We start from the raw sequence: 25068 nt of genomic DNA on the forward strand, positions 1-25068 counted from the left end.
ATCGGCAATGTATATTGCCGGCCGGCACTATTTGTTGCCGGTCAGCACTTTTTAGTGCCGGCCGGCACTCTTTTTGGCCAAGATGGCATTTTTGGCCGGCCGATTACTGTGCATCTGCTTTTGCAGATATTTTAAGACAGCTGTCTTGCTTTTGCTCCCCTCCATACACGTGTATGGAGGGATCTCCCTCTTGTGAAGCTTGTCTTGTAAGCTTTACAAGACAAGAAGTGCCATATAGAGAGGAGAGGTCTCTTGGCTTGGGAGGTTAGACATTTTAAGATATTTTGAGAGCTTAGACAGCCATTGTTAGGGTTTGAGATCTAGGGTTAGGGTTTGTTACACCTTATCTCTCTCTTTTTCCCTCTTGTGTGTGTTTTAGTGTGTTTAGTCCATACTATTGCACACAAACACATAGTGTTTCATCTTCCTTTGGCTCTTGAGGTTCTAAGGGATTGGTTTTGAAGTTTTGGTGTTGGATTCAAGCTAAAGGAGGCCATTGGAGCACCATTTGTGAAGGGGTCATCAAGGGTAAGAAACTAACACCTTTATTCCCCATTTTTGCATTGATTTTCTACCTATCTTAGAGCTGTTTTTGTGCTTATTGTATAATACAAAAAAGTTCTGTTTTTAGGCCCTCTTTATTGTTTATTAAGAGTGTTTTGTTGTTTGAGGGTGGTTGAACCCCCCTTAGGCCTTGAAAGGCCTCATTTTGAGCCATTTTGTGCTAGCTCCGGGATTTTGATGTTGGGGTCTCTTCACCACTGAAATCTTGAGGGATTTCAGTGGTGAAGGTGATGCCTTGAAGTCCCAAGAAGGAGAGGGCCACCCCCTCTCCTTGTTGTCCTTAAAAAGGGCATGTTTTGGCCTCTTGAGAGAGCATTATGCTTGAGTGTGTGTTGAGCATGTTTAGGCTGTTTTTCATGCTTATATATCCATAATATAACATGATTTTAAGTTGGTTTTGGTACTCCATGCATGCTTAGCATAGTTGCCTTGTAATGCCTTGTTATGCCTTAACATGTCTTAGGTTGTTAGCCTTTGTTGGAGCATGTTTTAGGCTTAGTCTTGTGAAGATTTTGTGCATGTTTTGCCATGTTCTAGGTCTGTCCTAGGTTGTTTGGGTTGATTTTGGCATGCTTGATATAGCTCCTTTGTATTTGGGCTTGTTGGCCTTGAGTATGTGCATGTGTAGCACGACATCTTTGCATCGATTTGGTGATTTGGGGTCCCCCCACATGTTATTTCAGTCCCATTTCCATGCTTGTTTGATTGCCTTGCGTGCCTCTTTAATGCTTTGGAAGCTTGTGTAGCAATGCTCCATGTTTTGGTGTTTATGCATGCCTTTGTTTTTGAGTCATTTAGATGCCATCTAAGTGGTCCTTAGGCCTTGTATTAATATCCCAAAACTCTGTTTTTGGTCAATGAGTTCATGCCATGTTTGGTCTTTCTAAGTGTAGTTCAATGCCCCATTGGTTTGCTTTGAACATTTGGACTATTTGTTGCATGTTTGGCTTGATTTTGTTGCTTGGTTTGGCACCATCCTAACATGCATTTTCAATGCTTATGTTGCATGCTAATTAGTCCATGATTCCCCCTTTCAAACGTGTTTGAGGGTTGTTCAATTTGTGCTTAAATGTTGGCCTTTCAACATGTGTATGTGTGCATGTGTATTTGGCCCCTCATTTTAGCATTTTGGCTACTGTTTTAGGCCTATTTAGAGCTGCCTAATTCATGCATAAGTCCATCTTTGCATCCATTTGCATGCCCCTATGTTTGCTTGTATGCTTGCATAAGTTAGTTGCCATGCCATGTTGCATCCTTAGCTTGCATGCTTAGGTTGCATTGCATCTTGCATGCATGCCTTGTTCCTTGACTTGATGATAGGAATTGGGCCTTGTTTGGTTTGATTGGTTTGCATGCATTTGAAATCAAAGTTGCATACTTGGTTCTTCGGGCCATCATGCATGGAAATGCGTGATTGGTGGTCCGAGAATCGAGGCACATGCCCCTTTGAGTCATTATCATGATAAGGGACATGGTTGGTGCATATATGCCTTGAATTGTGCTGCCATGCTTTGCCTTGCCCTCTGTTGCTGTCATTTGCAGATTCTGCAGGAACACTCTGCCGACCGGTAGTGTAAGGTGCCGACCGGCAACAATTCCTCTGCCGACAGCTTCATTTTGTGCCGATGGCCACACACCACTGCCGGTGGTAATTCCACTCAGCCGGTGGCACTCCCCAGTGTCCAGGGATGTAGTACTGAGGTTTTGACAGCCTCCAAAGGAGTGAATGAAGGAAAACAGAGGCAGCCTATGCATGGCGGCGCGTTTCCCGAGGTGGTTTATCTGTTTTCTTAGCTTAATTTAATTTGTTAATTAAATTAATTAATTTGTAATTATTAATTAGCTTGCGTAGTTAATTAATTTGTAATGTTTAATTGGTCCCTCCGAGTGAGGGTAAATCTGTAATAAGTGTGCGTGAGTGTGTGTATGTCTTCCAACTTCATGTCTTTCTTCCCTTTTATTTACCTGCTTATGATGGTAGATTAGGGCACGTTTAATTTAGCATACCTTATGCTATGCATGCGTGCATTCATGCATTTGTACTACATGCATTAGGCTCGGTACATCACGCTAACTGCATTTGTACTTCAATTCAAAAATTGACTATGTGATAGTTGATCGCATTTCATATACCATGCTTAGGTTAGCCGAGCCTATCTAATTGCATCTTGTATGTGTTGCATTAGGCAATTTAACATGAACTAGGACACGCATGTTTGCTAACTAGTTTACTGTTTTGGCACGGAGTACAATGTAAGTATTTTCGCTTTAGCATCTCGCATGCGTGTGAATGTTAACATGACAGTATGCTTGCCATATGGCTAGATGCTTATGTGATAAAATGTTTTGAATGCCTGTGGGTGAAGGTTGGATTGTTTGAGTTGGAAAAACTCATTGAAATCCGTGTTTTAGCCTACTTGCGAGTAGCAAATTCCAAAGCATTTTCAAAACGAACGGATATGCAATGTTTCTTTCCAAATTAGGCAATCTAGTCTATATTTGTTTGCTGCGTGCATAACATAGTAATTCTAGGCTAATAAATGGAATAAGAACACATAACGTTTTCAAAATCGAATATCATGGTTAGTAGAGGCCGGTCTTCGGACCGGGCGAAAGGGGGTGCTCATAGCTGACCTTCCCCGATCGTACCCAAGCTCCCGAGCCGAGACAACTCCGGTGATGACGGATATGTGGCCTTCGGCACCGAGTCAGGGTTTCCTAAATTTCCCCATTTTAAAAAATATTTAGGTGGCGACTCTGTATCTGGCAAAGCAGTCCATGTTTGGCACTACTTTTCAAAAATCTGTTTTTCAAAACGATTTGTCGGATTTGGACTCTTTGGTTCAGATTAAGAACCGTGACAATTTGAGAGTCCAAGCTGTAGTGACCCCACAAATGAACAGAACGGGACTCACCCTCCCGGGGCGTTCGGGGGACGTCTACAACCCCTTACTAACTAGTTTATTATTATTATTATTATTGTTGTTGTTGTTGTTACTATCATTAAGATTATTATCAATAGTCTTAAAAATTGTGGACTTCCATAAAAATTTATTTATAGTTTAAAAATTAATTAAAGATCCCCCAAATATTTAATTTGCACTTTAGGATTTACCATCAAAATATTTGAAATTGTGAAATTATTATTATTACTATTTAATTATTTACTAAATTTTTTTTAATTTTATATTCGGGTTCTCACATTCTCCCCCCCCCTAAAAGAAAAGTTTTGTCCTCGAAACTAACCTGAGCAAATCATGAGAATAGATGTGGGTACTTCTCGCGCATCCCGTCCTCGCGTTCCAGAGTCGCTCTTCAACTAGATGATTACGCCACAATACCTTAACCAATTTAATGACCTTTGCACGCAACATTTTCTCTTTTGAATCCAAAATCTGAATAGGCGTCTCCTCATACGAAAAAGCCTCTCTAATCTGAAGTGGCTCATAATCTATCACATGCGACGACCTATGCACATATTTCCTCAGCATAGACACGTGAAAGACATTACGCACTCAAGCCAACCTAGGGGATAGAGCAACACGGTACACAACCTCACCAACCTACTCTAATACCTCAAATGGACCAATGTATTTAGGACTCAGCTTTCCTTACTTTCCAAACCTGATCACTCCTTTCCATGGTGATATTTTCAAGAATACCATATCACCCACATAAAACTCTAAGTCTCTCTTACGATGATAACATAACTTTTTTGTCTACTCTGAGCAGTCAATAATCCCTCTCTGATGGTGATAATTTTCCCTGTAGCATCCTTTACCAAATCAGGTCCCAACATTTGCCTCACACCAACCTCATACCAACATAAAGGAGACCTACACTTCCTCTCATACAAAGCCTCATAAGGGGCTACTCCCAAACTATAATGATAACTATTATTATATGCAAACTCCATAAGTGACAAATAATCATCCCAATCGCCTCTCCATTCCAAAACACAAGCCCTCAACATATCCTCAAGGGTTTGAGTAGTCCTCTCTGACTGCCTATCCGTCCGAGGGTGATAAGCTGAACTAAAATCTAACTGGGTGCCCATAGCTGACTGTAACGCACCCCAAAATTTTGACACAAAACGAGGGTCCCGACCTGACACTATTGACACTGGTGCACCATACAATCTAACAATCTCCTTCACATATAACTGTGCAAATCGAGCTAGAGAATAGGTCATCTGTACTGTAATAAAATGTGCTGACTTGGTTAATCTATCAACAACTATCCAAACTGCATCGTGATTACTACTAGTACGAGGTAATCCACTCACGAAGTCCATGGTAACAAGATCTCACTTCCACTCTGGTATTGGTAAGGGTGGTAGTTTCCCCGCAGGTTTCTGATGTTCTACTTTAACCTGTTGACACACCAAACACTGAGCCACAAATTCTGCAATACCTCCCTTCATACCATTCCACCAAAAATGTTCATGAAGATCCCGATACATCTTAGTGCTTCTATGATGGATGCTGTAACTAGAACTATGTGCCTCCGTCATAATCTCCTTCCTCAAATCACCACCAGCAGGAACACAAATTCGGCTACGGAATCTAAGCAACCCATCATCACTAACCACAAAGTCTACATGCTTACCCTCTGCGATCTCTCCTTTAATACGCTCACACTGGGGGTCAATCTCCTCTGCTAAACGAATCCGCTCTCTCAAGGTCGACAGAACTGTCAATTGACTACAATAAGCCTTATTACCAGGCGTAACAACCTCAAGCCTCAAATGTCTCATGTCTTCCACCAAACAACTCTCAATAGACAAAGCAGCTACATCTCCAACTGCGACCTTCCTACTCAAGGCATCTGCAACCACATTTGTCTTCCCCGGATGATATAAAATATTCACATCATAATATTTTAGTAACTCAAGTCATCTTCTTTGCCTCAAATTTAGTTCCTTCTGTGTGAAACTATAGTTCAAACTCTTATGATCAGTGTAAATCTCACATGACTCTCCATACAAATAATGCCGCCAGATCTTAAGAGCGAAAATCACTGCTGCTAACTCCAAGTCGTGCATAGGATAGTTTCTCTCATGTATTTTCAACTGTCGTGATGCATAAGCAATCACCTTCCCATGCTGCATGAGTACACATCCTAAACCCTGTCGTGAGCATCACTATAAATCACAAAACCACCTCCATATGTAGGTAAGGCAAGGATTGGAGCTGATGTCAATCTCTGTTTAAACTCTTGGAGACTACATTCAAAATCATCATTCCACTCAAACTTTACCCTTTTCCTGGTGAGATTGGTATGTGGCAAAGCAATACGGGAGAAGCCTTCCACAAACCATCTGTAATACCCAGTAAGCCCTAGAAAGCTACGTACCTCCATCACAGAAGTAGGTCGTGGCCAATCAACAATTGATGTCACCTTGGTGCTATACACAGATGCCCCATCTTTACTCACTACATGACCCGAAAAGGATACACTGCTCAACCAAAATTCACACTTCTTAAATTTTGCATACAGTCTCTTCTCCCGAAGGATCTGTAGTACTACCCTCAAATTCTGCTCATGCTCCTCGAATAAATTATGAGGTCATCAGTAAACACTACTATAAATTTATCCAGTTGGGGTTTAAATACTCTGTTCATTAAATCCATGAATGCGGCTGGTGCATTTGTGAGACCAAATGGCATCACCAAGAACTCATAATGCCCATAACGGGTTCTAAAAATAGTCTTAGGAACATCACCATCCCTTACCTTCAACTGGTGATAGCCTGACCTCAAGTCAATTTTAGAGAATATTTGAGCTCCCTGTAACTGGTCAAATAGATCATCAATGCATGGCAAAGGATACCTATTCTTCACTGTGACTTTGGTCAGTTCTCTATCATCAATACACGATCTCATAGACCCATCATTCTTCTTCACAAACAACACAGGTGCTCCCCAAGGTGAAACACTAGGCTTAATAAAACCTTTGTCTAGCAACTCCTATAACTGAGTTTGTAACTCCCTCAACTCCAACAGTGCCATTCTATAGGATGCTTTAGAGATAGGTGTTGTACTGGGGACCAAGTCAATGGAAAATTCGACCTCACGGTCTGGAGGAAGACCGGGTAGATCCTTTGGAAAAAGATCAACAAATTCCCTCACTACAGGCAACTCCTCTAACCTCTGTTCTGGTTGTTCTGTACTCACCACACAAGCTAAATAACCATGACACCCTTTTATCAACATTCGGTGAGCCTGAAGGGAAGAAATAAAATAAATAGAAGACTCATTCCCATCTCCCTGAAAGAAAAACTCAGGTTGCCCCGGCATAGCAAAATCTACCCTCTTTCTAAAACAATCAATAGAGGCATGATGCTTTGTTAACCAATTCATCCCCAAAGTCACATCAAAATCCTTCATCTCTGAAGAAATCAAATCCACAGGAAAAATTCTACCATTTGACTCTATCTCACAAGATCTACAAACATCTCATAACACTACAGTTTCTCCTAATGGAGTAGACACATTAATACATGCATCCAAAGGCTTACAAGGAATAAACAAACAACGTAGAAGCTTAGGTGCGGCAAAAGAATGTGTAGATCCTGAATCAATTAAAACTCTGGTAGGTACATATGATATAAGGAGTGTACCTTGCACCACAGATGGAGCAACCTCAACCTCCTCTCTAGTTAGTGCATAAACACGTCCTTGGGTAGCCGCTGACTTCTTTTCCTGAGCCCCATTCCCGGATGTTTGACCTTGGGTAGTCCCACTTTTGCTATTATTCTGCTTCTGGTTAAACCCACTGCTATAAAAAGTTTGTCTCTGCCCTTGCCCCTGAAATGATTGTGCTACTGACTGACCTTCCAGTCCCTTGGACCTACATTGTGCAGACAGATGCCCAGGCTTGCCACACTTGAAGCATATTCGTGCTGTGCCATCACAATTATACCCAACAGAATGTGACCTACCACATCTATCACAAATCCTCCGATTATGTTGCTTCATGCCATTACGAACCTGACCTTGGGTGTAAGGATTCTTGATAGGATTTTTGCCACCACCACGATGCTCTACTTGTCCCTCCTCCCTAAGCCTCTTGTTTTGTGTTTCCTTGGCCTTTTGTCCCTCAGCTTTTTTTTCCTCTTCTGCTCACTTTTTAGCTAGTAATGCCTTGCTTACCAATGCGGAATATATCTTCATCTCCAAAATAGCTACTTTTTCATAGATCTCTGACCGCAAGCCATTCTCAAACAACATCACTCTATCTTCCTCTGTGGCCACCTGATGTGGGGCATACCTCGACAACTCCACAAACTTGGCTTCATACTGAGCCACTGACATGTCATTTTGCTTTAGATTGAGAAAATCCACTTGCTTCTGCCTTCGCACCGCTTCAGGGAAGTATTTCTCGTTAAACAATTCTAGAAACTTGCTCCACACTAGGTGCCATCTCTTAACCTTCAAAATGAAATTTAGGAAAGCTCAACACAAGCTTAAACAAAACTAACTTAACCAAACACGACTAAGGACTATAGGGACTCGGACCTCGTCTAAATGATGAAATCCTAGATATGTAACTCGATAACTACAGCTCTGATACCACAATTGTCACACCCCAAATCTGGGCATTACCAGCCGTGGCCCATGGGGACTTAGCCCAAGACACACGTAAGCCTAAACATGAACCCAAAACCATAAAGAATAAATGGGATGATAGCCCAGAAATAAATAAATCAAAACTCAATCCAGTGACATGCCATAAGTGCAAAACAAGTCATAACCAACTTCCTAAAAATATATATATACTAAATGGGACACAAACCGCCCGAAAAATAAAATAATTATAAATAAAACCCAACCACAATGTATGCACAAAACCTGACAAAGCAACCTAAAACAAATTAAATAAATTCCCTAGAGGTCCATGCAATTGAGTCCCCGCTATGCCATGAGTCCACTCTAAGTCCTTCTAACACCTGGAAATGGTAAACAACTAAGTCAGCTGATAGCCCAGTGAGTAGCAACATGGATAGTAAATACAGTTTTGGGAACAGGGTTCAATTCCAAAGTAAGATATGTATCACAGAAACTAGATTGGCATACAGTTTGGTAAAGAGAATCTGTTTCAAAAAGAAGGTTCCACAGTTCAACAATTAAAATACTCATGTCTCTCAAGAACATGATAAATGACATTTTCCACTTAAAACAAATTACAACATGAACACCGATAATTTTCTGGGTACCAAGAAAAAAACAAATAATATGTCACACAGTTCTCAAGACTATGAGTCCCGTTGGATCCAATACCGAACTAGGAGTCATCCTCGGGGTGGGAACCTGGGCCTTTTCTCGAAGACGATCTGATTGAAGGTCACCTAGTTTAATGTAGGTTTTTTCCTTACAATCGTTGAGCACTAGAGTCATCACGGCCCAACCCGGATCTATTCCCTAGTGGCCAAAGTCTCCACATACCGTGGAATAATTTCCCTGGACTAAATACACAAATAGTCCCAATAATCAATACACACCAGTTTCGCAAAACATGGTAGTTCATCATTATAAACATGAGACTAAAACAAATAGTTTGCAGTATGCCAAGTTCACACATGTTTCAAAAATAATTTGATTCCATTGATAATATAATAATTTATCAAAACAGTTTAGTCCTGACACAACAATTTATTTTTCCAACAGTTCAAGGTAGGGGAACATTTATAAAAATACCTAGCATGAAACTACTCACCTAGAACAAAATAATGTAATCCTCGAATTGAATATAAAAGTCCAACTAGTGCCCTGAACCAAGTATGAAGACTACACGTCACTACTAATTTGAAAATACTAAAGAGAATAATAAACTAAGTACCCCACACTAAAGCGCACTAACACAACTCAACCCCACTAACCGCTACTCTTAAATAATACCTAAGTTAATGTTCTTCAAGGTCTAAAATCACCTAAGACATGGGTTCCGATTGAAATTTAACTAAAAATGACTTTAAGATAAAATAGAGTTTTTCCAATCTATTCCCTAACTTTGAAAATTAAAAACCCACTCCACGTTGTTCGAAAAATTCTAAAACCCTCCAGATATCAACTAATATGTCCAAAGTTTCAAACCCAATTGGTTTCATTTGATTTGCCTATCAAAACAATTATTTACAATAGACTTTGCCCAAACAGATTGTTTTCTGCAGCACTTTAAAGAAATTGACCCTTCTCTTAGTATACATGAGCAATCAACAGAAGGCCAAAAACGTACAAAACTAGACTCGTAACCGGTTCTAATGACGCTGATTTGATAATTTTTGGATTTATACCCAAAGAGAACAACACTCCCGAAATTACTGGTTAAAACCAGTTTTCTGTACAGATTTGAACGCATCAGATTATATGAATTTTGAGTCCCAAAAATTATGAAAAAAATTCAGATATGCAATTCAATATGTAAGTAATCTACCGTAAAAATTTCGGTTCAAAATTCCTCGGTTTGATATGATTCCTCAAAATTTAAAGTTTATGTTTTTTTGGATCAAGAATTTCGATCCACCATTGCAACCCAAAACTTCCAAGCAACCCATTTACATAAGAAAATCCATTATTAAATACTAAAACCTCTCTCTTTAACTCCTTCACAGCATAACCAAACCACCAATTAAATATAAAGAAATAATAAATCACACACCTGCATGCCCAACAATTTCTTTGCCACAGATGCACCACTCTTAACCGAGATACACATGTAATATATTTGACTACCCAATTAACTCTATTGCTACATTAGTATAAGTACGTATGTAGGTATATCTATATAAAATAATCCAAAAACCGACCAGCCACACAACCCTCACAATGGCACAAGGAATTAAATAAAGAAAATAAGAACAAAAAGGAAGATAGTGAGAAAGATTACCTTGCTAATAGACAAAACAAAACTGAAACAAGCCGTCTCTTTCCCTCTCCCGTTTCTCTATATCTCACGGCTGATACTAGGGTAGTTAAGAAAAGGATTGATAGCTCAACATTAGGGTTTCATTTACGTATAAGAAATTTTTAAAATGACCCCTTACTAACTAGTTTAATATTATTATTATTATTGTTACTATCATTAAGATTATTATCAATAGTCTTAAAAATTGTGGACTTCCATAAAAATTTATTTATAGTTTAAAAATTAATTAAAGATCCCCCAAATATTAAATTTGCACTTTAGGATTTACCATCAAAATATTTGAAATTGTGAAATTATTATTATTACTATTTAATTATTTAATGAATTTTTTTTTTTTATATTCGCGTTCTCACATTCTCCTTCCCCCCCTAAAAGAAAATTTTCGTCCTCGAAACTAACCTGAGTAAATCATGAGAATAGATGTGGGTACTTCTCGCGCATCCCGTCCTTGAGTTCCCAAGTCGCCTCTTCAACTAGATGATTACGCCACAATACCTTAACCAATTTAATGACCATTGTACGCAACATTTTCTCCTTCGAATGCAAAATCTGAACATGCATCTCATCATACGAAAAATCCTCTCTAATCTGAAGTGGCTCATAATCTATCACATGCGACGAACGGTGCTCATATTTCCTCAGCATGGACACGTGAAACACATTAGGCACTCCTGCCAACCTAGGGGGTAGAGCAACACGGTACGCAACCTCACCAACCTTCTCCAATACCTCAAATGGACCAATGTATCTAGGACTCAGCTTGCTTTCTTTCCAAACCTGATCACTCCTTTCTATGGTGATACTTTCAAGAATACCATATTCCCTACATAAAACTCTAAGTTTCTCCTACAATGATCAGCATAACTTTTTCGTCTACTCTGAGCAGTCAATAATCTCTCTCTGATGGTGATAATTTTCCATGTAGCATCCTCCACCAAATCAGGTCCCAACATTTGCCTCTCACCAACCTCATACCAACACAAAGGAGACCTACACTTCCTCCGATACAAAGCCTCGTAAGGGGCTACTCCCAAACTAGAATGATAACTATTGTTATATGCAAACTCCATAAGTGGCAAATAATCATCCCAATTGCCTCTCCATTCCAAAACACAAGCCCTAAACATATCCTCAAGGGTTTGAATAGTCCTCTCTGATTGCCCATCCGTCTAAGGGTGATAAGCTAAACTAAAATTTAATTGGGTGCCCATAGTTGACTGTAACGCACCCCAAAACTTAGACACAAAACGAGGGTCCCGATCTAACACTATTGACACTGGTGCACCATGCAATCTAACAATCTCCTTTACAAACAACTGTGCAAATCAAGCTAGAGAATAGGTCATCTGTACTATAATAAAATGTGCTGATTTGGTTAATCTATCAACAAGTACCCAAACTGCATCGTGATTACTACTAGTACGAGGTAATCTGCACACGAAGTCCATGGTAACATGATTCCCCTTCCACTCTGGTATAGGTAAGGGTTGTAGTTTCCCTGCAGGTTTCTGATGTTCTACTTTAACCTGTTGACACACCAAACACTGAGCCACAAATTCTGCAATATCTCCCTTTATACCATTCCACCAAAAATGTTCATGAAGATCCCAATACATCTTAGTGCTTCTAGGATGAATGCTGTAACTAGAACTATGTGCCTCCGTCATAATCTCCTTCCTCAAATCACCACCAATAGGAACACAAATTCAGCTAGGGAATCTAAGCAATCCATCATCACTAACCACAAAGTCTACATGCTTACCCTCTGCTATCTCTCCTTTAATACGCTCACACTGGGGGTCAATCTCCTGTGCTAAACGAATCTGTTCTCTCAAGGTCGGCTGAACTGTCAATTGACTACAATAAGCCCTATTACCAGGCGTAAGAACCTCAAGCCTCAAACGTCTCATGTCTTCCACCAAACAACTCTCAATAGACAAAGCAGTTACATCTCCAACTGCGACCTTCCTACTCAAGGCTTCTGCAACCACATTTGTCTTCCCTGGATGATATAAAATATTCACATGACAATCTTTTAGTAACTCAAGCCATCTTCTTTGCCTCAAATTTAGTTCCTTCTGTGTGAAAATATACGTCAAACTCTTATGATTAGTGTAAATCTCACATGACTCTCTATACAGATAATGTCGCCAGATCTTAAGAGCGAAAATCACTGCTGGTAACTCCAAGTCGTGCGTAGGATAGTTTCTCTCATATATTTTCAACTGTCGTGACACATAAACAATCGCCTTCCCATGCTGCATGAGCACACATCCTAAACCCTGTCTTGAAGCATCACTATAAATCACAAAACCACCTCCATCTGTAGGTAAGGCAAGGATTTGAGCTGATGTCAATCTCTGTTTAAACTCTTGGAAACAACGTTCACAATCATCATTCCACTCAAACTTTATCCTTTTCCTGGTGAGATTGGTAAGTGACAAAGCAATACGGGAGAATCCTTCCACTAACCATCTGTAATACCCAGCACGCCCTAGAAAGCAACGTACCTCCGTCACAGAAGCAAGTCGTGGCCAATCAACAATTGCTGTCACCTTGGTGCTATCCACAGATATCCCATCTTTACTCACTATATGACCCAAAAAGGCTACACTGCTCAACCAGAATTCACACTTTTTTTAATTTTGTATACAGTCTCTTCTCCCTAAGGATCGGCAGTAGTACCCTCAAATGCTGCTCATGCTCCTTCTTACTCCTCGAATAAATTAGGATGTCATTAATAAACACTACCACAAATTTATCCAGTTGGGGTTTAAATACTCTATTCATTAAATCCATGAATATGGCTGGTGCATTTGTGAGACCAAAATGCATCACGAAGAACTCATAATGCCCATAACGGGTTCTAAAAGCAGTCTTAGGAACATCCTCATCCCTTACCTTCAACTGGTGATAGCCTGACCTCAACTCAATTTTAGAGAATACTTGAGCTCCCTACAACTGGTCAAATAGATCATCAATGCGTGGCTAAGGATACTTATTCTTCACTGTGACTTTGTTCATTTCTCTATAATCAATACACAATCTCATAGACCCATCATTCTTCTTCACAAATAACACAAGTGCTCTCCAAGGTGAAACACTAGGCCTAATAAAACCTTTGTCTAGCAACTCCTGTAACTGAGTTTGTAACTCCCTCAACTCCAACAGTGCCATTCTATAGGGTGCTTTAGAGATAGGTGTTGTATTGGGGACCAAGTCAATGGAAAATTTGACCTCACAATCTGGAGGAAGAGCAGGTAGATCCTTTGGAAAAAGATCAACAAATTCCCTCACTATAGGCAACTCCTCTAACCTCTGTTCTAGTTGTTCTGTACTCATCACACAAGCTAAATAACCACGACACCCTTTTCTCAACATTCGGTTAGCTTGAAGGGAAGAAATAAAATAAATAGAAGACCCTCTCCCATCTCCTTAAAAGAAAAACTCATGTTGCCCCGGCATAGCAAAAACTATCCTTTTTCTAAAACAATCAATAGAGGCATGATGCTTCGTTAACCAATCCATCGCCAAAATCACATCAAAATCCTTCATCTCTAAAGAAATCAAATCCACTGGAAAAATTCTACCATCTGACTCTATCTCACTAGATCTACATACATCCCTTAACTGTGATAACCCTGTTCCGTATTATGCTAGTTGGTTCCTATTATGAATGTGATTATATGTTTGATATGATTTTGTGTGCCACTTATGTGAAAATATGTGGTTTTGAATTTCTATCTATTCACCGTAGGAATATCTGTTTGATTCTCTGCTTTGGAAAATTAAATTGAAGGTCTTATCGGCCACGAAACCCGAAATCGATTGCGCCATTGTGATTGTCATAATTTTTAGAGCCTACGGTGAAATTTAATTGAAAATTGATTCAGATCAAATTAAATAGATTAATTCAATGAGTAAGTGCTCAATTATTTAACATTAAAATAATGTATTTGAAATGGAGCTTTATAAAGGCCATTATATGTTCGTTCCTTCTCTTTTGTTCAATATTTGGCTGATTTCAACTCTACGAAGAGAGAGAGGGTCGGCTAGAGAGAGAAAGGGGGAGAATTGTGCAATTTTGGCTTAAGGCTTGGAGATTTGAAGTTCAACTCCAAAGAACTTGAGTGTTTGAAGCTCCTACGTGAGTGATCAACCCCTAATTCATGAGTTGAACTTGTGATTTTGTGAATTCTAGTGATTTGGTAGCTCATGGCAAAGATTTAGTTGAAAATGAAGTTAGAATGTACATGCATGCATAGAATCATCATAAATGAGCAAGGATTGTGTAATCTATCATGTAGTTTGTTAATCATGAAGAATTGAGTTGTAGGGTCATACATGCAAGCATGATTTGGATGAATTTCATGTGTTTAAGCATCATTTGGCCCAATTGAATTGAAATTGGAGTTAAAAGATTGCATGCATGTTTGATTATTGAAGATATGAAGCCCATATGGGATTTGAAAGCATAAGCCATGATTATACGAGAATGTTGATTGATTTTGGAGAATTGAACCATGATTTTGAGTAATTAGCTCCATATTGTTTGTGTACCCTTGAAATATAATGTGTTTATATGTTTTTGGGACTGAAATCATGAGTTGAGACCTTCGAACATCAAAATTGAACTCCAAGAACAGTTCTGGAATTTCCAGAAAGTTTGATGTCCGCTCGAGCGGGGAAACCGCCGCTCGAGCGTGAATTTCGTGCTCCCAGCACTTTTTGCAAACATGGTGTCCGCTCGAGAGGGGAAGTTCACGCTCGAACGGGGAGCCATGTAGAGAGGCTTTCCGCTCGAGCACCAGAATGCACGCTCGAGCGTAAATTCGATATCGCCAGTACTTTTGCAGGACTTTTGGGTCCGGTCGAGCGGGGAAGTCCATGCTCGAGCAGGGACCCTATTTCTGGAAATTTTGTGTGATCGTTTTGTATTTCGTTTTCCATTCTTTTTCACTTGCAAGCACTCTTAGGCATACATTAAGCATTGTAATTGAGTTAAAGAGATAAGAATGAAGCCTAAAGAGGAATAAGTGAATTAAAGGACGGATTGAATCGTTTGCGACCCATATGTGTTATATGATGTGTACGGTCAAGCTCTAGGGCAAATCCACAAGCCGATCACTGTGAGTAATATCATAATAAAGATATCTGAAGTATGTTATTTGTCCAATTGCTTAATTTCATACAAGTCTTGTAAGTTGCTATACTAAATTGGGGACAAATATCTGTTATGTTATGTATTAGGCCAAAGGCCGTCTGATACGAATAATGATCTGATACAAATGATTTGACATGAATGATAGTCTGATGATCTGACACGAATGATAGTCTGGCATGCATAATTGTCTGATACAAATGACGATCTGATACGAATGATAATCTGACATGAGTAACAGTTTGACATGAATGAATGGGCCAAAGGCCGTTTTGACAAGAATGAGCAAATGGGCCAGAGGCCGTTTTGATAAAGAATGAATGAATGGGCCAGAGGCCGTTTTGGCATGAATGAATGGGTCAGAGGCCGTTTTGACATGAATGGATGGGCCAGAGGCCGTTTTGACATGAATGGATGAATGGATGGGCTAGAGGCCATTTTGGCATGAATGAATGGGCCAGAGGCTGTTTTGACATGAATGGATGGTCCAGAGGCCGTTTTGTCATTTGAATGGGCCAAAGGCTAGTTTGATATAAATGAAAGTTTGAATGGGTCAAAGGCCAGTTTGATATAAATGAAAGTTGAATGGGCCAAAGGCTAGTTTGATATGGGAAGATAAATGGCCAAAGGCCAGTATGTTTGGAACCACAGTCACTTGACTTAAATTGTGTGTAGATATATGTTAAATAGAAATATGAATTTGGGCCCAAGGCCGTTTGAAACATGTTGTTCTACGTACCGTTTGTATAACTTTCTTATTTGATATTATTCACTGGGCTATCGCTCACGCTCATTCATGTGTTTGTAGGTGAGCCAAGAGAAGTCCAAACCCAGCCCCAGTGAAGTTTGTGTGGAACAACAAAGGTTTTGAAGAGTCAGCTCTTGCGTCTCACGCACGAGACTCATCTTCGCCTTTTTGTCATTTTGTCTTCTGTTGTCATGTTGGCGAAGTCTTCGAACATGTCTGTATATAGTTTCATGGGTTGACTTAGTTTTGGATGATCCTGTCTGTGTAGAACTTTATGGTACTGTATTTCTATTATGAGTTATTAATGTACATATGTATGTTTGATTTTGATGTGCCATGTAAGCACAACTCTATGGACAAAGTTTTAAATTTTGCTTCCGTTTGGCCCCCTTACTCTGCTGAGTTATGTCTGATTTGGTTTGAGGCCGTAGGTAATCTTAGGATTACTGGCCGGTTATGTCCTTAACCTATAGGCGCGGGTTCGGGTCATGACACTAACACTACTGTTTCTCCTAATGGAGTAGACACAGCAATGCATTCATCCAAAGGCTTAAAGGAATAGACAAACAACGTAGAAGCTTAGGTGCGGCAAAAGAATGTGTACATCCGAAATCATTTAAAACTCTGGTAGGTACATATGATATAAGGAGTGTACCTTGTACCACAGATGGAGCAACCTCAGCTTCCTCTCTAGTGAGAGCATAAAAACGTCCTTGGGTAGCCGCTGACTTCTTTTCCTGAGTCTCATTCCCGGATGTCTGACCTTGGGTAGTCCCACTTTTGCCATTATTCTGCTTCTGGTTAAGCCCACTGCTATAAAAAGTTCGTCTCTGCCCTTGTCCCTGAAATGACTGTGCTACTGACTGACCTCCCAGTCCCTTGGACCTACATTGCGCAGACAGATGCCCAGGCTTGCCACACTTGAAGCATATTCGAGCTGTGCCATCATAATTATACCCAACAGAATGTCACCTGTCACATCCAACACAAATCCTCCGATTATGTTGCTTCATGCCATTACTAACCTGACCTTGGGTGTAAGGCTTCTTGATAGGATTGTTACCACCACCACGATGCTCTACTTGTCCCTCCTCCCTAAGCCTCTTGTTTTGTGGTTCCTTGGCCTTTTGTTCCTAAGCTTTCTTTTCCTCCTCTTCTCCCTTTTCAGCTAGTAATGCCTTGCTTACCAATGCGGAATATGTCTTCATCTCCAAAATAGCTACTTTTTCATAGATCTCCGACCGCAAGCCATTCTCAAACAACATCACTCTATCTTCCTCTGTGGCCACCTGATGTGGGGCATACCTCGACAACTCCACAAGCTTGGCTTCATACTGAGCCACTGACATGTCATTTTGCTTTAAATTGAGAAAATCCACTTGCTTCTGCCTTCGCACCGCTTCAGGGAAGTATTTCTCGTTAAACAATTCTAGAAACTTGCTCCACACTAGCTCTGTTTCTCTACCCTCATATTGACGCTTCACCATGCGCCACCAATGCTCTGCTTGACCCTTGAACCTAAAAGCTGCAAAGGCCACCTTTTGGTTTGCTGAACAACCTGGAACCTCAAATATTTTCTCCATCTCCAGTACCCATGCCTCTGCCTCCGTAGGGTCCACTGTTCCTTGAAATTCTGAAGGTTTTGCCTTTATAAACCTCTCAAATAAGGAACCTCTATCCAAACTTAAAGCTAGGTGAACTGCTGGTTGTGGGGCTACATGATTGTTCAATAATCCCAACAATGACTGTAAAACCTGTGCGGCTAGTGCAACAGGAACAGCTCCTGGTGCTTCAGGGACGACTGGAGCAACAGGTGGTGCGGTATGGGGTATAAGAACAGGGGGAACTCTACGATTAGCGGCAGATTGATCAGTTCCAAGAGCATTGACACTTCTTCTCCTAGGTGCCATCTCTTATCCTTCAAAATGAAATTTAGAAAAGCTCAACACAAGCTTAAGCAAAACTAACTTAACCAAACACGACTAAGGACTATAGGGACTCGGACCTCGTCTAAATGATGAAATGCAAGATATGTAACTCGATAACTACAACTTTGATACCACAATTGTCACACCCCAAATCCGGGCATGACCGGCCGTGGCCCACAGGGACTTGGCCCAAGGCACACGTAAGCCTAAACATGAACCCAAAACCATAAAGAATAAATGTGATGATAGCCCAGAAATAAATAAATCAAAACTCAATCTAGTGACATGCCACAAGTGCAAAACAAGTCATAACCAACTTCCTAAAAATATATATATACTAAATGGGACACTAACCGCCCACAAAATAAAATAATTCTTAATAAAACCCAACCACAATGTATGCACAAAACCCGACAAAGCAACCTAAAACAAATTAAATAAATGCCCTAGAGGTTCATGCAATTGAGTCACCGCTACGCCATGAGTCCACTCTAAGTCCTTCTAACACTTGGAAATGGTAGACAACTAAGTTAGCTGATAGCTCAGTGAGTAGCAACATGGATAGTAAATACAGTTTTGGGAACAGGGTTCAATTCCAAAGTAAGATATGTATCACAGAAACTAGATTGGCATACAGTTTGGTAAAGAGAATCTGTTTCTAAAAGAAGGTTCCATAGTTCAACAGTTAAAATACTCATGTCTCACAAGAACATGATAAATGACATTTTCCACTTAAAACAAAATACAACATGAACACCGATAATTTTCTGGGTACCAAGAAAAAAACAAATAATATGCCACACAGTTCTCAAGGCTATAAGTCCCGTTGGATCCAATAACTAGGAGTCATCCTCAGGGTGGCAACCTGGGCCTTTTCTCGAAGACGACAACTAGTTTAATGTAGGTCTTTCCCTTACAATCGTTGAGCACTAGAGTCATCACGGCCCAACCCGGATCTGTTCCCTAGTGGCCAGAGTCACCACACACAGTGGAATAATTTCCCTGGACTAAATACACATATGGTCCCAATAATCAATACACACCAGTTTCGCAAAACATGGTAGTTCATCATTATAAACATGAGACCAAAACAAATAGTTTGCAGTATGCCAAGTTCACACATGTTTCAGAAATAATTTGATTCCATTGATAATATAATAATTTATCAAAATAGTTTAGTCCTGAAACATCAATTTATTTTTCCAACAGTTCAAGGTAGCGGAACATTTATAAAAATACGTAGCATGAAACAACTCACCTGGAACGAAATAATGTAATCCTCGAATTGAGTATAAAAGTCCAACTAGTGCCCTGAACAAAGTATGAAGACTACACGTCACTATTAATTTGAAAATACTAAAGAGAATAATAAACTAAGTACCCCACACTAAAGCGCACTAACACAACTCAACCCTACTAACCGCTACTCTTAAATAATACCTAAGTTAATGTTCTTCAAGGTCTAAAATCACCCAAGACATGGGTTCCGATTGAAACTTAACTAAAAGTGACTTTAAGATAAAATAGAGTTTTTCCAATCTATTCGCTAACTTTGAAAATTAAAAACCCACTCCACGTTGTTCGAAAAATTCTAAAACCCTCAAGATATCAACTAATATATACTAAGTTTAAAACCCAATTGGTTTCACTTGATTTGCATATCAAAATAATTATTTACAATTAATTATGCCCAAACAGATTGTTTCCTGCAGCACTTTAAAGAAATTGATGGTTCTCTTAGTATACATGAGCAATCAACGCAAGGCCAAAAACGTACGAAACTAGACTTGTAACCGGTTCTAATGACGCTGATTTGATAGTTTTTGGATTTATATCCAAAGAGAACAACACTCCCGAAATTACTGTTTAAAACCAGTTTTCTGTACGGAGTTGAATGCATCAGATTATATGGATTTTGACTTCCAAAAATTATGAAAAAAATTCAGATATGCAACTCAATATGTAATTAATCTACCGTAAAAATTTCAATTCAAAATTCCTCCGTTTGATATGATTCCTCAAAATTTAAAGTTTATGTTTTTAGGATCAAGAATTTCCATCCACCATTGCAACACAAAACTTCCCAGCAACCCATTTACACATGAAAATCCATTATTAAATACAAATACCTCCCTCTTTTACTCCTCCACAGCATAACCAAACCACCAATTAAATATAAAGAAATAATAAAACACACACCGGCATGCCCAACAATTTCTTTGCCACAGATGCACCACTCTTTACTGAGATGCACATGTAATATATTTGACTACCCAATTAACTCTATTGCTACATTAGCATAAGTATGCATGTAGGTATATCTATATAAAATAATGCCAAAATCGACCAGCCACACAACCCTCACAACGGCACAAGGAATCAAATAAAGAAAATAAGAACAAAAGGGAAGATAGTGAGGAAGATTACCATGCTAATAGGCACCACAAAACTGAAACAAGCCGTCTCTTTCCCTCTTTCGTTTCTCTATATCTCACGGCTGATACTAGGGTAGTTAAGAAAAGGATTGATAGCTCACCATTAGGGTTTTATCCACCTATAATAAATTTTCAAAATGACCCCTTACTAACTAGTTTATTATTATTATTATTATTATTATTATTATTATTATTATTATTATTATTGTTGTTGTTGTTGTTGTTGTTGTTGTTGTTGTTGTTGTTACTATCATTAAGATTATTATCAATAGTTTTAAAAATTGTGGACTTCCATAAAAATTTATTTATAGTTTAAAAATTAATTAAAGATCCCCCAAATATTTAATTTGCACTTTAGGATTTACCATCAAAATATTTGAAATTGTGAAATTATTATTATTACTATTTAATTATTTACTTAAATTTTTTTATTTTATATTCGGGTTCTCACATTCTTCGCCCTCCTCCCCCCCCACGGCGAAAAGAAAAGTTTCATCCTCGAAACTAACCTAAGTAAATCATGAGAATAGATGTGGGTACTTCTCGCGCATCCCGTTCTCGCGCTTCCAAGTCGCCTCTTCAACTAGATGATTATGCCACAATACCTTTTTAATGACCTTTGTATGCAGCATTTTCTCTTTCGAATCCAAAATCTGAACAGGCATCTCCCCATATGAAAAATCCTCTCTAATCTGAAGTGGCTCATAATCTATCACATGCGACGAACTGTGCACATATTTCCTTAGCATAGACACGTGAAACACATTATGCACTCATGCCAACCTAGGGGATAGAGCAACACGGTACGCAACCTCACCAACCTTCTCCAATACCTCAAATGGACCAATGTATCTAGGACTCAGCTTTCCTTTGTTTCCAAACCTGATCACTCCTTTCCATGGTGATACTTCCAAGAATACCATATCCCTCACATAAAACTCTAAGTCTCTCCTACGATGATCAACATAACTTTTTGTCTACCCTGAGCAGTCAATAATCTCTCTCTGATGGTGATAATTTTCCATGTAGCATCCTCCACCAAATTAGGTCCCAACATTTGCCTCTCACCAACCTCATACCAACACAAAGGAGACCTACACTTCCTCCCATACAAAGCCTCATAAGGGGCTATTCCCAAACTAGAATGATAACTATTCTTATATGCAAACTCCATAAGTGGCAAATAATCATCCCAATTGTCTCTCCATTCCAAAACACAAGCCCTCAACATATCCTCAAGGGTTTGAATAGTCCTCTCTGATTGCCCATCCGTCCGAGGGTGATAAGCTGAACTAAATTTTAACTGGGTGCCCATAGCTGACTGTAACGCACCCTAAAACTTAGACACAAAACGAGGGTCTTGATCTAATACTATTGACACTGGTGCACCATGCAATCTACCAATCTCCTTCACATACAACTGTGCAAATCGAGCTAGAGAATAGGTCATCCGTACTGCAATAAAATGTGCTGACTTGGTTAATCTATTAACAACTACCCAAACTGCATTGTGATTACTACTAGTACGAGGTAATCCGCACATGAAGTCCATTGTAACATGATCCCACTTCCACTCTGGTATAGGTAAGGGTTGTAGTTTCCCCTCAGGTTTTTGATGTTCTACTTTAACCTGTTGACACACCAAACACTGAGCCACAAATTCTGCAATATCTCCCTTCATACCATTCCACCAAAAATGTTCATGAAGATCCCGATACATCTTAGTGCTTCCAGGATGAATGTTGTAACTAGAACTATGTGCCTCCGTCATAATCTCCTTCCTCAAATCACCACCAGCAGGAACACAAATTCGGCTACGGAATCTAAGCAACCCATCATCACTAACCACAAAGTCTACATGCTTACCCTCTGCCATCTCTCCTTTAATACGCTCACACTGGGGGTCAATCTCCTGTGCCAAACGAATCCATTCTCTCAAGGTCGGTTGAACTGTCAATTGACTACGATAAGCCCTATTACCAGGCGTAACAACCTCAAGCCTCAAATGTCTCATGTCTTCCACCAAACAACTCTCAATAGACAAAGCAGCTACATCTCCAACTGCGACCTTCGTACTCAAGGCATCTGCAACCACATTTGCCTTCCCCGGATGATATAAAATATTCACATCATAATCTTTTAGTAACTCAAGCCATCTTCTTTGCCTCAAATTTAGTTCCTTCTATGTGAAAATATAGTTCAAACTCTTATGATCAGTGTAAATCTCACATGGCTCTCCATACAAATAATGCCGCCAGATCTTAAGAGCGAAAATCACTGCTGCTAACTCCAAATCGTGCGTAGGATATTTTCTCTCATGTATTTTCAACTGTCGTGATGCATAAGCAATCACCTTCCCATGCTGCATGAGTACACATCCTAAACCTAGTCATGAAGCATCACTATAAATAACAAAACCACCTCCATCTGTAGGTAAGGCAAGGATTGGAGCTGATGTCAATCTCTGTTTAAACTCTTGGAAACAACATTCACAATCATCATTCCACTCAAACTTTATCCCTTTCCTGGTGAGATTGGTAAGTGGCAAAGTAATACGGGAGAAGCCTCCACAAACCGTCTGTAATACCCAATAAGCCCTAGAAAGCTACATACCTCTGTCACAGAAGTGGGTCATGGCTAATCAACAATTGCTGTCACCTTGGTGCTATCCACAAATGCCCCATCTTTACTCACTACATGACCCAAAAAGGATACACTACTCAACCAAAATTCACACTTCTTAAATTTTGCATACAGTCACTTCTCCCTAAGGATCTGCAGTACTACCCTCAAATGTTGCTCATGCCCCTCCTTACTCCTCGAATAAATTAGGATGTCATCAGTAAACACTACCACAAATTTATCCAGTTGGGGTTTAAATACTCTGTTCATTAAATCCATAAATGCAGCTGGTGCATTTGTGTGACCAAAATGCATCACCAAGAACTCATAATACCCATAACGGGTTCTAAAAGCAGTCTTAGGAACATCACCATCCCTTACCTTCAACTGGTGATAGCCTGACCTCAAGTCAATTTTAGAGAATATTTGAAACTGGTCAAATAGATCATCAATGCGTGGCAAAGGATACCTATTCTTCACTGTGACTTTGTTCAGTTCTCTATCATCAATACACGATCTCATAGACCCATCCTTCTTCTTCACAAACAACGCTGATGCTCCCAAGGTGAAACACCAGGCTTAATAAAACCTTTGTCTAGCAACTCCTATAACTGAGTTTGTAACTCCCTCAACTCTAGCGGTGCCATTCTATAGGGTGCTTGAGAGATAGGTGTTGTATTGGGGACCAAGTCAATGGAAAATTCGACCTCACGGTCTGGAGGAAGAGCAGGTAGATACTCTAGAAAAACATCAACAAATTCCCTCACTACAGCCAACTCCTCTAACCTCTGTTCTGGTTGTTTTGTACTCACCACACAAGCTAAATAACCATGACACCCTTTTCTCAACATTCGGTTAGCCTGAAGGGAAGAAATAAAACAAATAGAAGACTCATTCCCATCTCCCTGAAAGAAAAACTCAGGTTGCCCCGGCATAGCAAAAACTACCCTCTTTCTAAAACAATCAATAGAGGGATGATGCTTTGTTAACCAATCCATCCTCAAAATCACATAAAAATCCTTCATCTCTAAAGAAATCAAATCCACTGGAAAAATTCTACCATTTAACTCTATCTCACAAGATCTACAAACATCCCCTAACACTACTGTTTTTCCTAATGGAGTAGACACATCAATACATGCATCCAAAGGCTCACGAGGAATAGACAAACAACGTAAAAGCTTAGGTGCAGCAAAGAATGTGTAGATCCTGAATCAATTAAAACTCTGGCAGGTACATATGATATAAGGAGTGTACCTTGCACCACAGATGGAGCAACCTCAGCCTCCTCTCTAGTGAGTGCATAAACACGTCCTTGGGTAGCCGTTGACTTCTTTTCCTGAGTCCCATTCCCAGATGTTTGACCTTAGGTAGTCCCACTTTTGCCATTATTCTGCTTCTGGTTAAACCCACTGCTATAAAAAGTTCATCTCTGCCCTTGCCCCTGAAATGACTGTGCTACTGACTGGCCTCCCAGTCCCTTGGACCTACATTGTGCAGACAGATGCCCAGGCTTGCCACACTTGAAGCATATTCGAGCTGTGCCATCACAATTATACCCAACAGAATGTGACCTACCACATCTATCATAAATCCTCCGATTATGCTGCTTCATGCCATTACTAACCTGACCTTGGGTGTAAGGCTTCTTGATAGGATTGTTACCACCACTACGATGCCCTC

At 39.8% G+C, this 25068-nt stretch overlaps 1 protein-coding gene across 1 annotated transcript; it reads right to left on the minus strand.

Annotated features, from left to right (window-relative positions):
• Positions 1-17533: 17533 nt before the first annotated feature.
• LOC145821762 (uncharacterized) lies at positions 17534-18310 on the minus strand. Its single transcript, XM_082918324.1, has one exon. It carries the CDS (start codon positions 18308-18310, stop codon positions 17534-17536), a length of 777 nt encoding a protein of 258 aa, XP_082774450.1.
• Between the last annotated feature and the right edge of the window lie 6758 nt (positions 18311-25068).

The sequence above is a fragment of the Camellia sinensis genome, chromosome 3, assembly GCF_055761805.1.
Source record: "Camellia sinensis isolate YWXY chromosome 3, ASM5576180v1, whole genome shotgun sequence".
Taxonomy (NCBI): Eukaryota; Viridiplantae; Streptophyta; class Magnoliopsida; order Ericales; family Theaceae; genus Camellia; species Camellia sinensis.